At 38.1% G+C, this 14471-nt stretch overlaps 2 protein-coding genes across 2 annotated transcripts; both read right to left on the bottom strand.

The window, feature by feature from the left end:
* Positions 1-31: 31 nt before the first annotated feature.
* Positions 32-8646, bottom strand: LOC126991866 (ganglioside GM2 activator-like). Its single transcript, XM_050850514.1, is given in 8 exon segments — positions 32-2595; positions 3323-3499; positions 3996-4097; positions 4425-4481; positions 5644-5743; positions 5745-5795; positions 6334-6498; positions 8468-8646. Coding segments are annotated over 7 exon segments (762 nt in total). The 5' UTR covers positions 6450-6498; positions 8468-8646; the 3' UTR covers positions 32-2436.
* A 666-nt stretch (positions 8647-9312) lies between these two features.
* LOC126991871 (cystatin-A-like) lies at positions 9313-14061 on the bottom strand. The gene is made up of 4 exons (XM_050850518.1): positions 13895-14061; positions 13128-13274; positions 11521-11610; positions 9313-10028 (listed from the first exon to the last, which is right to left on the bottom strand). The coding sequence occupies exons 2-4, from the start codon at positions 13263-13265 to the stop codon at positions 9906-9908; spliced, it is 351 nt and encodes a 116-aa protein (XP_050706475.1). The 5' UTR covers positions 13266-13274; positions 13895-14061; the 3' UTR covers positions 9313-9905.
* Positions 14062-14471: the final 410 nt, after the last annotated feature.

Here is a 14471-nt window from a genome sequence, read left to right on the forward strand (position 1 = left end):
GATGTGAGTTGGACCTCCTGAAAGACAGATAAGCGCATGGAGTAATTTATTTGTAACAGTAAATGTTATTTCAGAACTAAATGTATATTAGCTGCTGAATAAAATCAGTCAGTATATATATGCATGATTTTTAAGTACATAATGTATTTAGAACAAGTTGCCTGCAAAGTATACATTATTTTAAGGTTAATATTAAAATAAGTAGATGTGTGAGGTTCCAATAATTGGTGTTTCTGCTGAAATAAATTAATCTTCCTGACTATGGCGAGTCATTATGAGTGAGGAAAAAAACCTCAGTGCCAAAAGTCACACATTTCCAGATTATTCTCTAGATCTCCAGCTCATCAAAATGTCTAAAGGCTTCAAGGTTTCAGTACATTCCCCACATGATATAAAATTAGAACACATGTCCAAGCCATTGTTGGAGGTGGGCTTTCACCCAGGACTTTACTCTGAATCTTTACAAGAAATTAAATTGTATAAGATTTGGGCTCTACTGTATTTACTTCCACTTCTTTTGATTGCACTCACATGGAAGGAAATACTGTACGAGACAGCTAAAATTCAATGGAAAATCCTTGCAGAGCATGCCACCAGGCCCACCAACAACTCTCTTTGTCACTTGTGGTTTCACACAAGTGATCCCCCAATGCCCCAAATGTCTAGCAACAGCCATGTGATACCTAGTGCTACTGTGAAGCTCATTTGATTGCTGTGCTGGAAGTGATGTGTTATCATTATCAAGACAAGGCACTTTTAGCTTAATCTCTATCACATAAAAATATTACCTATATGATCACAATTACCGAATTATTATAAATTGACATAATGAGAATTATCACAAAATGTCTCATGACATGTACAGCCATTCATGGAGATGGTTGTGTTAACACTTCACCTACAAAGAAAACATACCAATGGCCATTCAGCCACAAACCCCATGGCAGTGAAGTACACCAGGGTATTCGTTATATGCGAGGGTTACATTCTGCAAAAAGCTTGCATAATGTGAATTCGCATATATTGAACCTATTATCCCATTAATTAAAGGGGGTTATGTTCCACGATCCATTTTCAAACCCTCTAACTATTCATTCTGGCACTGTTTCACAATAATAAATCACTAAAGCAACAATAAAGCACATTAGTACAGATAAACTGTAAAATATAATGATAATTAGCTACCTGAGGATTAACTTTAGGATCAGAGGGAGGACAAGGTTAATTATAGGCGAGGAAAGTGCGGGAAAACATTTGCATCCGCCGCCCTCTAGTGCGAGTCGGCCACCATACCTTCCCAAACAATCGCACCAGCGCCGCTACCCACATAATAGTGAATTTTTCTCGCATAAAATGAACACTTGGCACATTTGGGTTATTCGCATATTTCGAACTCGCATATATCGAATACCCGGGGTATTTCGTTCTAGTTGTGTTCCCTAGTCTTGTACATTTAATTATCTTATTTCTCATTCATGGCACTTACTCCTTTCAGACTGATCGTCACCTTTCACTTTCCTTTGCATAACCACACACAATTTTCCTTTCTTTCTTTCTATTACCAAACCACTTCATAATCATTCACTCCTTTTTGTGTTCATAATCTTCCACAAACACTTTCACACATATATCTACTTTATGATTCGTACACAAAAATATTATAAAGTAGAAAATTACTATGATCAGAGAGCTAACAAAAAAATATTATCTCTGAGTGTCTTATGACCTTGGAGCTCTGGTTAGAGAGCACAAGAAACATATGAATGAGACACATTTTGGCGCACATCCTGAGAACGCAAAGGTCACTGCAACTATGAGGCAGCACTGAGAAATACCCTGAATAAAAATCTTAAAAAACAGGTCTCATAAACATATGGCAACCAAAACAACAGAAATGAAGTACAAGGAAATACATCTTACAAAGCCTACAAGGGTTAATTATTGCTCAAGACATTTTGCTCTAAACTTATGGAATGGCAAGTTGCAAAATGAAATGGGCACTAAACTGTTAATTATGGAACCAGATAACACAATCACTATATATGCAGCAGATCCAATCATTAAAATATATAAGATAAAAAAATAAAAAATAAATGAAGAAATTGCTTTAAAAAATTCCATAAGACACAACCTGAGAGTAAAAAAACAACCTTCAAATTCCAGTACATACCAGGAAGGAGAACACAAGCGCAATAAAAAACTGAATATATAAAACAAACACTCGGTAACTATCACATCAACTCAAAAGTCCTGCCACAGATTCACCCAATGACAGGAAGGTTCTGAGATAGGCGTAGCTTGAGGGGAAGATGATACCCTAGCTAAAAAATAAAAAATAAGATAAAATAAGAAAAACTGTGAGCAACTATTAGGTATATCAACTCAAAAGTCTGTCACATCTTCCACATAAAAGGAGGTGCTGGGATGGGCTGAGGTTTAGTGGGAGACTGAGACATAGAGGTTGTAGCATCCGAGCGTGATGCCACCCTTCTGAGCTGTCCCATGGATGTAGTAATCACCCGAGACCAGCCAGGCGGGAAGGTAGCTAACAATGGGGGAGATGCTGAACACTCCTCCCTTCACCTTATACTGGCCCTGGAAAAGCGAATAAATTAAAACAAATATGCCGTGTAAAAAATCCTTCCCTCTACCTTAGTCCTCACATGACAAGAAAACAAGAAGGAAAAAGGAGTTGTCGGGTTAAGTACAAAATAAATGAATAAATATGTGAACCCTAACAAAACAGGAAAAGAATGAGGATGATGATGATTATTAGGGCGGTCTGTCTTGGCGCCAAGAACTGGGTCGTTTACGCCGAATCTAAAACAAATTATTTATCTTAAAAAACAACATAAAGAAATAGTAAAAAGTTAACTTTAGTTTAATTTAATAAATTAAAATAATAAGCAAAACCCTAACAAGACAAAAAAAAAAAAAAAAAGGAAAAAGTGATTGTTAGGTCAGGGAAGAAAATAAAGAAACAAAGACAAGAGAAGAAAAATGAAAGAGAAATAGTTGGGTTGTGTTTGAAGCAAATAGATAAATAAATAAATAAGCAAAATTCTCACAAGACATAAAGGGAAAAAGGGAAAGGGAATTGTTAAGATCAGTATAAAATAAATAAATAAACAGCCCTCAAAAGACAAAGCAAGAAAAAGGAAGAGAGGAATTATTAGGTTACGTCTGAAATAAGTAAATAAAAGGGAGAAAGAAAAAAAAGAAAGAAAGAAAAAAACCCTCATCATCTCATCAACTCTCCTTCATCCTAAATTTAAATATAAGTGTAATAATAATAATAAAAAATAAAAAAGTCATCTCTTACCCTGGTGATGGGACAGCGGCAGGGGAGTCCAAACCTGGGGAAGGGGTCGGGGCATGGATCAGGGGGCAGGATGGGGCTCAGGTCACACACGTTCTTGTAATGGCAGGACCCCAGGCTGTCCAGGCAAGGGATCTTCACCCACCACCACCCCACCTTGCGTTCCACCTTAACTGCAGCCTGAGCAAGGGGAGAATACCACTACACCATGCAGCCACACACATATAACTTCATAATTTTAACCCCTTGACTGCGGGTTTCCTACAAGAAGACATCACCAAGCTACAGGAATGGATCAAAAAGTGGCAGCTACAATTCAATGAAGGAAAATGTAAAATCATGCACCTTGGGAAGGAATATACAGCATACCAATATCACATGGGAAACACTCCAGTATCCACCACAGAGGCAGAGAAAGATCAGGGAGTATATGTTACCAGGCTACCAGTGAAAGCCAAATCCGTGCCAATCGCAGCAGACGGGTTTAAAGAGTAGTTGGAATTTAAGTCTACAAAACGATTACGGTAATTCTTATCACTTGAGCATTCACAAAATATGGAGTGGTAGCCAGGTGATGAGTACAGGGGCATGAGTTCAGTTAAATTTCCTTCCAAATGTCTATTACAAATTCTTAAGAGAGAAGGAAGAACGACATCAAACATCTACAAACACATACCGAAATAGGAGCATCAAGGGTGAGATCCAGGAATGCATTCAGAGTCAGAGTTATGTTGCTGTTTAGCATCACAGGATCTGGATTGACTTGCAGTTGCTTCAGCTGAAAAATTATGCAAAGATTAATGACTGATAAAACCTCTTAAATTATGCATCTATGTAATAATATACAACGTAAGCTATTCAATCTATCTAGACGAAGTTTCAAAGTGCATACATATACATACATTACCAAGATCACATTCCTCTGTAACTAGGGGTGGGGTTAGGCCCTTTAAGTCACACCATGAAAATAATAACCCAAGATAAGGGAAAGACTGCCTAGTGGAATACATCACACTCATACTTATTCTCCAATCCTGCCACCAAAATTTGTATCATAAGCTCTAAAGAATTACAGGAAATTCATTACTAATAATTTGTTTTTTACCAGCACTGGGTCTGATTGGCTGCCACAGTTTGACCATGAGAAGTGGACATGCCGTACCTGTGAACGAGGAAAACAAGAAATCAATGAGCTGTCCACATGTGTATTTACCAACACCAGAGATCTATTTGTTCAAACTTCAGCAGAGTGTAAATTTTGCACATTCACAAAACTTAGCCCTTGTAAATTGATCATATACATCTGAAAATAAGACAAAATGAGGCTTGCTTTACTTGAAACACTGCTGCTGTGAATGGAATATCATTGAGACTGACAAAGTCACTTCAAGCACAAAACGTTCGTCTAAAACCCACCAAATATTTCAGAATGGAGTTAGAAAAAAATATGCTTGAGCCAAAACCCCAACCTACATTTCTTAGATCATCCTTAATGGGCCTGTCACACCTTAACGTTTTAGAGAACGTATGGCTAGCGTATGGTAAACATGTTAAACGGTGGCGTACGCTGAACTCTTCGTTTTTCGGCGCGTTGTCGACGTATGCAGAGCGTATAAGACAACGATCGGGAACGACTCAGCGCGCGTGATGTACGTTTTGCATCCGTTGCCATCACGTCCAACACGGTGTACATCCGTTCGCTACACGTCCAATGATCGTTACAAACACGACAACAATGCGTTCTGGGCACACTGTCCATTACTAATGAATACAACGCGTGAGGAACGATCAGAGAACGAATGATAACGATCTAACGTGCCTTTAACTTATCCCCAGCGTATGCATAACGTACACCACACGCTGGCATACGCCGAGAATTTTGTGCATGCTCAAAACTTCGCTGTCCCTCGCGACGATGACGCACACAGACGCCACCGTGATTTCAACGTACCCTAACGATGGAGCAGCGTACCCATAACTTATTCAAGCGTATGCTGAGCGTGTGCCACCGTTTTCCATACGCTAGCCATACGTTCTCTAAAACGTTAAGGTGTGACAGGCCCATAAAGACCAGTCAGTGAGACCAACAAATTCACTTTTAGCACATCACTACAAACCACATCACACTACACTACATCACATCAAACTACACTACAAATACACTACACTGCACATTAGTACTACACTTCACTACACTACAATACACTACAAATCACATCACACAACAAATTCACTTTTAGCATATCACTCTCCTTTAAAATCCACCAATTATCTTAGACTTGACTCTTAGAAAAAATATATGGTGTTCCTAATACCCAACCTACATTTCCTTGGTCATCTGTAAAGACCAGGTGTGTGACAGGGCTTGCATCCCAGGTGCTGAGAAAGTACAGGAACAGCCACAGCTGCGTGAGGGTCACCACACACCACAAAAGCCAGCGTCAGCCATGAGCCTCCACAGAACTGCTTCCGCAACCTGTATCAAGGCAACAGTCAACACCCACTTGTTAAATCGTTAGATCTTGTTTTTTGTCATTCCTCACTTTTTTTTTTTTTTTTCTTACTTTACTGTTGCTGTCACTTTTATTTTTCATATCCATCTAAGTATATATATTTTTTTCATTTTCCCCTAATGCCCTTTCACGGATATCAATAATAATAATAAGAGTAATGAAATGGGTTTACTCACCTGTTCATCCATCTATCCCTATCTCTATCCCTGATGGAATTATAAGATAGTCTTGGTATTTATGATATATGAAGCATAAAAACTGTGCCAACATATTTTCACTTACCATAATAAATGTTATCTAAAAACATCTACACTTCACTAACTAAAAAATCACTGCAGACATTATTAGATGAAAAAAATGAGTGTCCCTCCTGCCAACTACCCTTCAAATACTAACTATATTAAATGGAATCACATAAATTAAATAAACAAATACCAGTAAATAAATATAATACAAGAAAAAAAGTGTACCCCCTCCACTCCATCTGTATTCGCACCTCACCTCTGAGTGCAGGTGGGTGCCTTGTGGGGGTGCTCCTCCTGCAGCTCCTCGGCACCAAGGGTCTCCACCAGCACATCCCACGACACCTCACCCTTCTCGCCAAACTGGATCTTCATGGTTGCTCCTTACCATCGGGAACTAGTGCAACAACCTTTGATTCTGTCCCTGCGTAATGCCCATATCTATTATTACCCTAAAGACCTAGGAATATTAGTATGCATAGTGGTAAATAAGTAGTGTAATGCCTGGATTTATCATTACCCTAAAGTTCCAGGAATATTAGAATGTATGGTCATAATTAGGTAGTATAATGCCTGAATTTATCATCACCCTAAAGTTTCTGGAATATTAATCTGCCTAGTTGTTAATAGGTAGTATAATGCCTGGATTTTCCATTATTATATAGTTCCTATAGTGCAGGAATATTAGAATGTAGTCATAAATAAATAATGTAATACCCAGATTTGTCATGACCATAAAGTTTCTATACTGCACAAATAGTAAAATGTATGTAAGTCATAAATAAATATTGTAAAGGCTGTATCTATCATTATCATAAAATTCCTACAATTACAGCATATTATTACCTTATTTATGACTGCAATAATTAGGGATGTACCGATACCAAAATTTTGACCGATACCGATACCCCAATATTTGACCAATACCGATACCTGTGCACTGATTTTTTTTATGCAACAATTCCAGCAGCAAAAGGGCAATATCAAATGTTAAGAAAAAAAAAGACCCACTACTCGTTGTTCCACCATAGAAGGGGAGTGTTAACACACACCCCCACGAGTTTCAACAAGGGGCGAGGGAGGAGGTGCCTCATGAGGTCTAGTTGACTCAGCTAGGTTAGCTTTACCTTAATTTCCGTACATTTAGGCAGAAGACCGTGAAGAAATCCCCAGATCCTGGCAGCGTGCCCCACTGCGGGGCGACCGTCTGACCGACTAAGGCAGGCAATTGAGGCAAATGAGGCGAGTGGACGGGCTCTGCCAATCCCGCGCTGAAACTACTAGTACTAAACTTGTATTGTACACGTCCGCGGTACCAAAGGCTATACTGTATAATAAGTATTATATACTTGTATTCAAATTAATATGAATCTTATTGTTTAAAGTGATGAAAATCAAATCACGGAAAATTTCAAACTATGTAGTATCATGATACTAGATAATTACGCTTTTCTAATACTTTTTCAACAATTTAGAAAATCCAATTTCTATTGAAGAAAATTATTTGAAACGAGTGACATGCGATGTACAAAACTCCTTCAAGTATCGGTAGTATCGGCAGAAAATTAGCCGATACCGATACCAATACCGATACTCTTAAAATGTGCCGATACCACTGATACCGATACTGATACATCGGTACATCCCTAGACTGCATTCTAATATTTCAGCATTATATATACATAGTAATGATAGACCTGGGCATTACACCTGGAAATAATAGCCAGTTAAGCATGAAATGGAGATCCATTAAAAAGACACACTATAAATAAATACAAAATTTCAAAATTGTACTCATTAAAATATTATTTCAGAGAGGGATGAAGACAACCTCTAACCTCTTGTTCCTCAGGGGATGTGGTCGGGTTAGCTACACATGTGACAGGATGCACACACACAAAGACAGGAAACCACTTAATGTTATAAAGATTATAAATATCTCCTTGAATCATACCCACTTCACTTCAAAGTTCAAGACGTCACCCAGTGTATAATAAAAAAAAAACATACTAATAATAACTACATAACAATAACAATGGACTTAGAAAATCCAAGCCACCCAACTTTATAATTAACGAGGCTTGTCCCCCTGACCCCTTCCCAAGGTAAAACATATACGAAAATGCATTATAATAATAATTCTTTCACGTGCTAATTTACTACGAATATTGGTTTGGAGTGGTGCTTCCTAAGATTAACCACACCATCACAACAAGCACCACACCTCTATCAAGCAAGCACTCACGCTGTTCTCAATAATTCTGTCCTGAGTCTCGCTGGGAAAGGTCTCATATATGACCCCCGCCCCCCCCTAACACTGATAACGGCACATGCATCACACTGATACACAGGGAGACCAAAATATTCCTCTGATAACACTAAGTAAACCTCACCTGACTCCTCCTAGATCACTGTTTACACCCGCTCAGTTGGCTCCTTGTTTACTGTTTACACCCGCTCAGCTGATGGTCCCCTTGTTTACTGTTTACACGAGTCAGCTGATGTCCCCTACTGTTTACATGAGTCAGCTGATGTTCCCCTTGTGTACTGTTTACATGAATCAGCTGATGTGATAAGGTTCCAATGAAAATACGCATATCCTCTTGTACAGTCATGATTTAGGTCGAAGAACTCCTATTTTGCCTTTGTTTTCTACGTCATCACATGCATTAAGATTTCAAGTACTAAAATGTTTGTTTAAGGTTACCATAGCATCCACCAGTGTTACTATAGCATCCACCTTTGTGTTTTATGGTATTCTCCCCTTCCCTCCATGCCCCCCCCCCCCTTGTGTTGGCTTACGTAATATCTCATGCTCACCCTTCCCAGTGTGTTTTTATGGCTTCAGTGATAGGCTCCTTCTCGATCCTCGTCTGTCTCACTTTTCTTTTTTCTGTCTCTTCTATCTATTCACTTTCCCTATCAAGCTTTCTCATATTTCCCTCCTCTTCCCTCGAACCATTTGACAAACTTCTTTTATGTTTTCTTTTTGCATTGTTTTATTCTCTCTCTCTCTCTCTCTCTCTCTCTCTCTCTCTCTCTCTCTCTCTCTCTCTCTCTCTCTCTCTCTCTCAGGTATGGAAACTGCAAGTGGCTATGGGTGAAAGTGTTCCATGGTCAGCCAGTAAAGTGTGGCCTTAACCTCCATTGGCTGAGGCGTCGAACAACGTGAACAGACAACGTACATTAACACCCAAAAAACATATATACTCCTCAAGGATGATATTTTCTGAAAGGCTGAGATTTGCTGAGCTTTATTTAGTAATAATGTAAAAACTCCCTCCACCAGAGATCATGTATAATATACTATATAGTTGAATGAGTGAGTTTACTTAAAAGTTAAATTCTACTTAAAAACATTTTCACTTTAAACCTTTATTTTATGTTTAACGTATGAAATGACAAATCAAGCACCTCGATACTTTCTCTGTATGTTGTTCTAGTATCTCCTTGCATTATTTAAAATACGAATCAACCATATATTTAAGCAGATCAATTCTCCCTATAGTTGTGGACATATCTCTTTTGCAATACTAAAATAAGTCACAAATAAACTAATCAATATTTCCTTGCTATATTAAAAACATCAATCAATCATACATTTAAGCACTTCAGTTCTACTTAATTAGTTGTGGGTCTATATCTTTTGCAACACTAAAATCATGAACTATTAATTAAGATAATCAATCTTTTAAAAACGAAAGGTATGTATGCGAGTGAGCGACCGAGGATATAATATACGTGACGGCGGTGGGTGGGTGCATATAGTATAGATAACCACCGACAGGACTGATCTGCTTTCTTAGGTACTATCATGGATGGATGGGTGCTTCAGAGGTAGACAAGTTCTCGGTCCAGGTTGTCGGTGAAGTGCTTAATGCTCTGCATGGTGACGACGCCCTCGGGGGATTTGTGCACCCTGACGTGCACCATCCTGTTGTCACCGACGTCAATCTACAGAAGAAAAGAATACGGAGAGTAATAACAAGAACAACCATCATATTATAATGGTAATAATAATAATAATAATAATAATAATAATAATAATAATAATAATAATAATAATAATAATAATAATAATAAAGGCTTCCAAAGACACATCGCGTTTTCTTCCGGGTTCATCAAACTTTATATGTCCATTTATTACATAAGAGAGAGAGAGAGAGAGAGAGAGAGAGAGAGAGAGAGAGAGAGAGAGAGAGAGAGAGAGGAGGGGGCAAATGAGAGACGACGCAACAACAAGTCATGGGAGAGATAAGAAAGCTTAATTAAGTCAAGGAGCTTAGTATTATAACTTCCATCCCCTATTGTAATACCCTTAATCCTCGCTACGCATTTTTTTTTTCTTGCGTCGCGGCCTATTGCGCCGTTAGGCTTTTTCACTGGTGAAACCTGATGGTCGGCCTAGCCCGTTGTGGCCCAGGCGGGTGTTTATAGTGGCACCATCTTGTTTTGGCTCATACTGCCCCCCGGAGCTCATCTTTGAGTCTCGCTTTGGAGAGGTAATCTAGAGTCCGGATTGATAGCTGGTGGTCTTCAGGGCAGCATGTGGGTAGTCTTGGCCACTCGGCGGTGACAAAAAATCACAGCTGTGTGGCTCCTGGACGTGGCGCCGATACGCTGACCACTCAGCCACCGCCTCCCCAAACAGTACGTTGAATACGTATCCAATGAACTTCATACGTATATACATATTAAAATTGATGACAGTATCTAATTAAACTTGCTATACGTATGTTGAATCCAATACTTTGATAGTAACTTGTTAAAATTGCAACGTATATAATAAATTATAACACCATCTTGTTAAACTTCTAACAGTGCCAGTATTTTCCTTCTTTTCACTACACCTCAAATTAGTAGTAGGTGTACAGTTCCTATAGTACCGGTCGATATATATTGCTAGAAGATGGAATGGCAGGCAGCTTCCTCTCTGCTTAATTTATTTATTTATTCTTTTTTTTTTTTCAGTGTCCAGGGATGAGCATGTATCGTGTATTCTGCAAGCTTCCCTAAATTCTACTTGTTAGCTACGTCTATAATCTATTACTTTAGGTACATATTAAAGTTACAAATAAAGTGCAGCTCGTCATAGGTGTGAAGTACGTGTCACATAGAGTATTTAAGAACAATTAAGTATAAGAAATATTTACCCATCTAGGAAGTTACTTATTATTAACTTTATTAGTTTTATGCACTTTCTTCCTTTGTTATCCTATGTTCAATTATAATATTACAAACCTTATCATTTCCTCCACTGCATAGCGATACGAATACTGTACAGCAGTACACATGTTTCTTGTATTACTGCAAATCACGCTATAGGCTACATGTATTGCCTGGGGGTCGGGATGGCATGTTCCTCCCTCCTTTGTTGCGTACCTTTACAACAATAAACCATCAATTTGTCAACAAACATGTATATAACTGTGGGCGTGTTCATTACCTTGACGAAGTAGTCGGTGCCTATCACATTATTGGTTTTGAAGATCAGCCCCACGTAGCGAGACACGGGGCGACTCAGCTGCTCCTCCACCTGTGCGTATAATTAAAGGGTACGGAGGTTAGGTGAGGGGGCAGGTATCAAGGTGTAGAAGGTAAGGAAGAACGAAAGGGCAGGAAAGAGAGAAAGGTAAAGGTGCAGAGGTGACAAGGGTGATCAGGGTACAAGGTGATAAAAGGTGGAATGAATTAGTACTGATATACAGGTGAGGCGATCGTTTTTTTGATTCGTTATATATATGCACAATAGTAATAATACTGATAATAATAATAATGATAATGATTCTGATGATGATGATGATAATAATAATAATAATAATAATAATAATAATAATAATAATAATAATAATAATAATAATAATAATAATAATAATAATAATAATAATAATGAGAAGAAGAAGGAAAAGAAGAAGAAGAATATGAAGAAGAAGAAGGAGAAGAAGAAGAAGAAGAAGAAGAAGAAGAAGAAGAAGAAGAAGAAGAAGAAGAAGAATGAGTAATAATAATAAGAAGAAAAAGAATTAAGAAAACGATGATGATGATAAAGGATCGAGAAGAAAATTATAAAAAAAAGAAGAGTATAATAATTTTGTAGAGGAATATTATAAAGCAGGAGTAATCAACAGCCTCTATATATAGCTTATGCGAGTCGATAATTCATAAAAAATAAAAATAAATAAATAAAATGAAAAACTTTCATTATATAAACAACAAAAAACTAAAAAGATATATATATATATATATATATATATATATATATATATATATATATATATATATATATATATATATATATATATATATATACATATATATATATATATATATATATATATATATAAGTATCAATCTGACTTCCTCCCTATACTTCCTCCTCTGTATCATCATTTCATCATTATAATGAAGTCGTTGGCTATATACACAGCCTCGAGAAAGAAGTTATTTACAATGTAAATTAAAAGGATGTATACATAGGAACTGTAAAACAATGAAAGATTCTCGAAGGGGCTACCTTTCCACAAGTTGATACGCTAATACCTCAATTTTTCATTTTTTTCATTTCATGGAATGTATGAAATGGAGTCCTTATAAAGTTTTAATATATGTTGTTTTATAAGCAGAGAGAGAAGAGAGAGAGATAGGAGGAAAAAATGAACAGTGCAAATTTTCCGTGGATCTTCAGTCAAGCCACGATTTCTGTTGGCGGGGGTTTTCATATTTCCGTGGTTTTTTGACGTGTCCACGATCTTCCAAAGCTACGGTAGATTTCACCGAAGGACGGTATTTCTCACCATCATCATCATCAGCAATAACAAGAAACGAATGAGAACCAAGCTAGCGGAAATCGTGGTGTATTATAGCCCCTGGTGGGTCGATCCACTTCACACCCTGACTCTATTCCCACAACTAGAGACAGAGATGTGGCAGAGTGGTACGGGATTAAGGAGAGACCCACGTATACTAGACCTACACCCCATATCCGCCAGTTTCACGCGGAAATACTCTACTGTCATCATTATTAGCTACTATTATATTACAATGAACACTTACAACGGGCCTGACTTCATTGATGAGCTCCTGCACCTCGGGAGTCACCGGCTTCTCCTCTGTCAGTGGCTGTGGTTCAGGCATCAGTAAATAATCGCGTATGATCGGCTTCTCGGGGTTTTTCTCCATGTGTGCCGCCATGCTTAACAGCTGTGGACGAGGAGGAGGAGGAGGATCAAATGATAAGAACCTCACCACAAATATATAAAGGGAACTGCATGGCAACCCGAACGTCTATTTTTTCCTGTATTAACCTGAGTTTATCGTACCTGGAAGAAGAAGAAAAAAAGCTGGCTAATGCCCTAGTAATATCCGCTTAATATATAATTAAACCATGAAATTGTGCCTGGAAGAAAAAAAAGCTGGCACTACATATGTATACTAATAGTTGTATAATATCACACACTGTCCTGCCTGGGGGTTGGGATGGCATGTTCCTCCCTTCTCCCTTGTTGTTTACCTGCAACAATAAACTATCAATCAGTCAATCAATTCCTTTTTATTGGCAGCTTAATACCTGTAATTTAATCTTGATATCGTACGTGGAAGAAAAAAAGCTGCCAAACTCCCTAATAATGCCAGTGAAATATTGTGCCTGGAAGAAGAAGAGAAAACCCTAATGGCATTTTTTTCCTATAATCTTGAAATCGTATCTGGGAGAAAGTAAAAGCTAGCAAATTCTCTTTTGATGACAGCTTACCAATAATTCAACCTCGAAATAGTGGCTGTAAGAACAAAAGCTTCAAAATTCACTTTTAATGACAGCTTACCTGTAATTCAACCTTGAAACTGGACCGTATTGGCTATAAGACAGGCAGCGCCACACGTAGCCACTTGGGGACTGTCAAAGCCAAGGAGACTATACGTATCGTCGCCTTTGGTCAAACCATAGAGTTCAATTATAGACTAGAGTGCGTCTGAGGCTGGCTTCGGGATACACCGCCTTGTTGCCGTCAATGCTCCAAGCCAACGCCTGCACACACTTGATCACTCCTACCCACTTTCCTGACATGAAGAAAAACTGAGACCATCATCGTTTTCACACCATATTATTAACCCTCATTTTCGTATATTTTTGCTTACTTTACAGTTACAAATTTATTCCATTGCAATGCAGAATTTCCTGATGATCTCTTTTTTTCTTCATGTCAAATAGTAGTGCCAGGAAATCGGGTAGGAATGAAGTGTGTGTAGCCGTTGGCTTGGAGCGGTTCAAGGTGAAGTGTATAAGTGTGCACTGTGAAGTAACTGAGTGCATGCTGTGAAGTATAGAGGTGTTGAGGAAGACCTATATAAGAAGCGATACAAAGCGGAACGGGTGAAAAGAAGAAGCTTAAATTGATTTGG

The sequence above is a fragment of the Eriocheir sinensis genome, unplaced genomic scaffold (assembly GCF_024679095.1).
Source record: "Eriocheir sinensis breed Jianghai 21 unplaced genomic scaffold, ASM2467909v1 Scaffold352, whole genome shotgun sequence".
In the NCBI taxonomy this organism is placed as follows: domain Eukaryota; kingdom Metazoa; phylum Arthropoda; class Malacostraca; order Decapoda; family Varunidae; genus Eriocheir; species Eriocheir sinensis.

Coding starts and splice junctions, on each gene's coding strand:
- LOC126991871 (XM_050850518.1), bottom strand. CDS start 13,265: ATGGCGGCACACATGGAGAAAAACCCCGAGAAGCCGATCATACGCGAT. Junction 11,611..13,127: donor TCAATGAAGTCAGGCCCGTT/GTAAGTGTTCAT, acceptor TTATACGCACAG/GTGGAGGAGCAGCTGAGTCG. Junction 10,029..11,520: donor GCACCGACTACTTCGTCAAG/GTAATGAACACG, acceptor TTTCTTCTGTAG/ATTGACGTCGGTGACAACAG.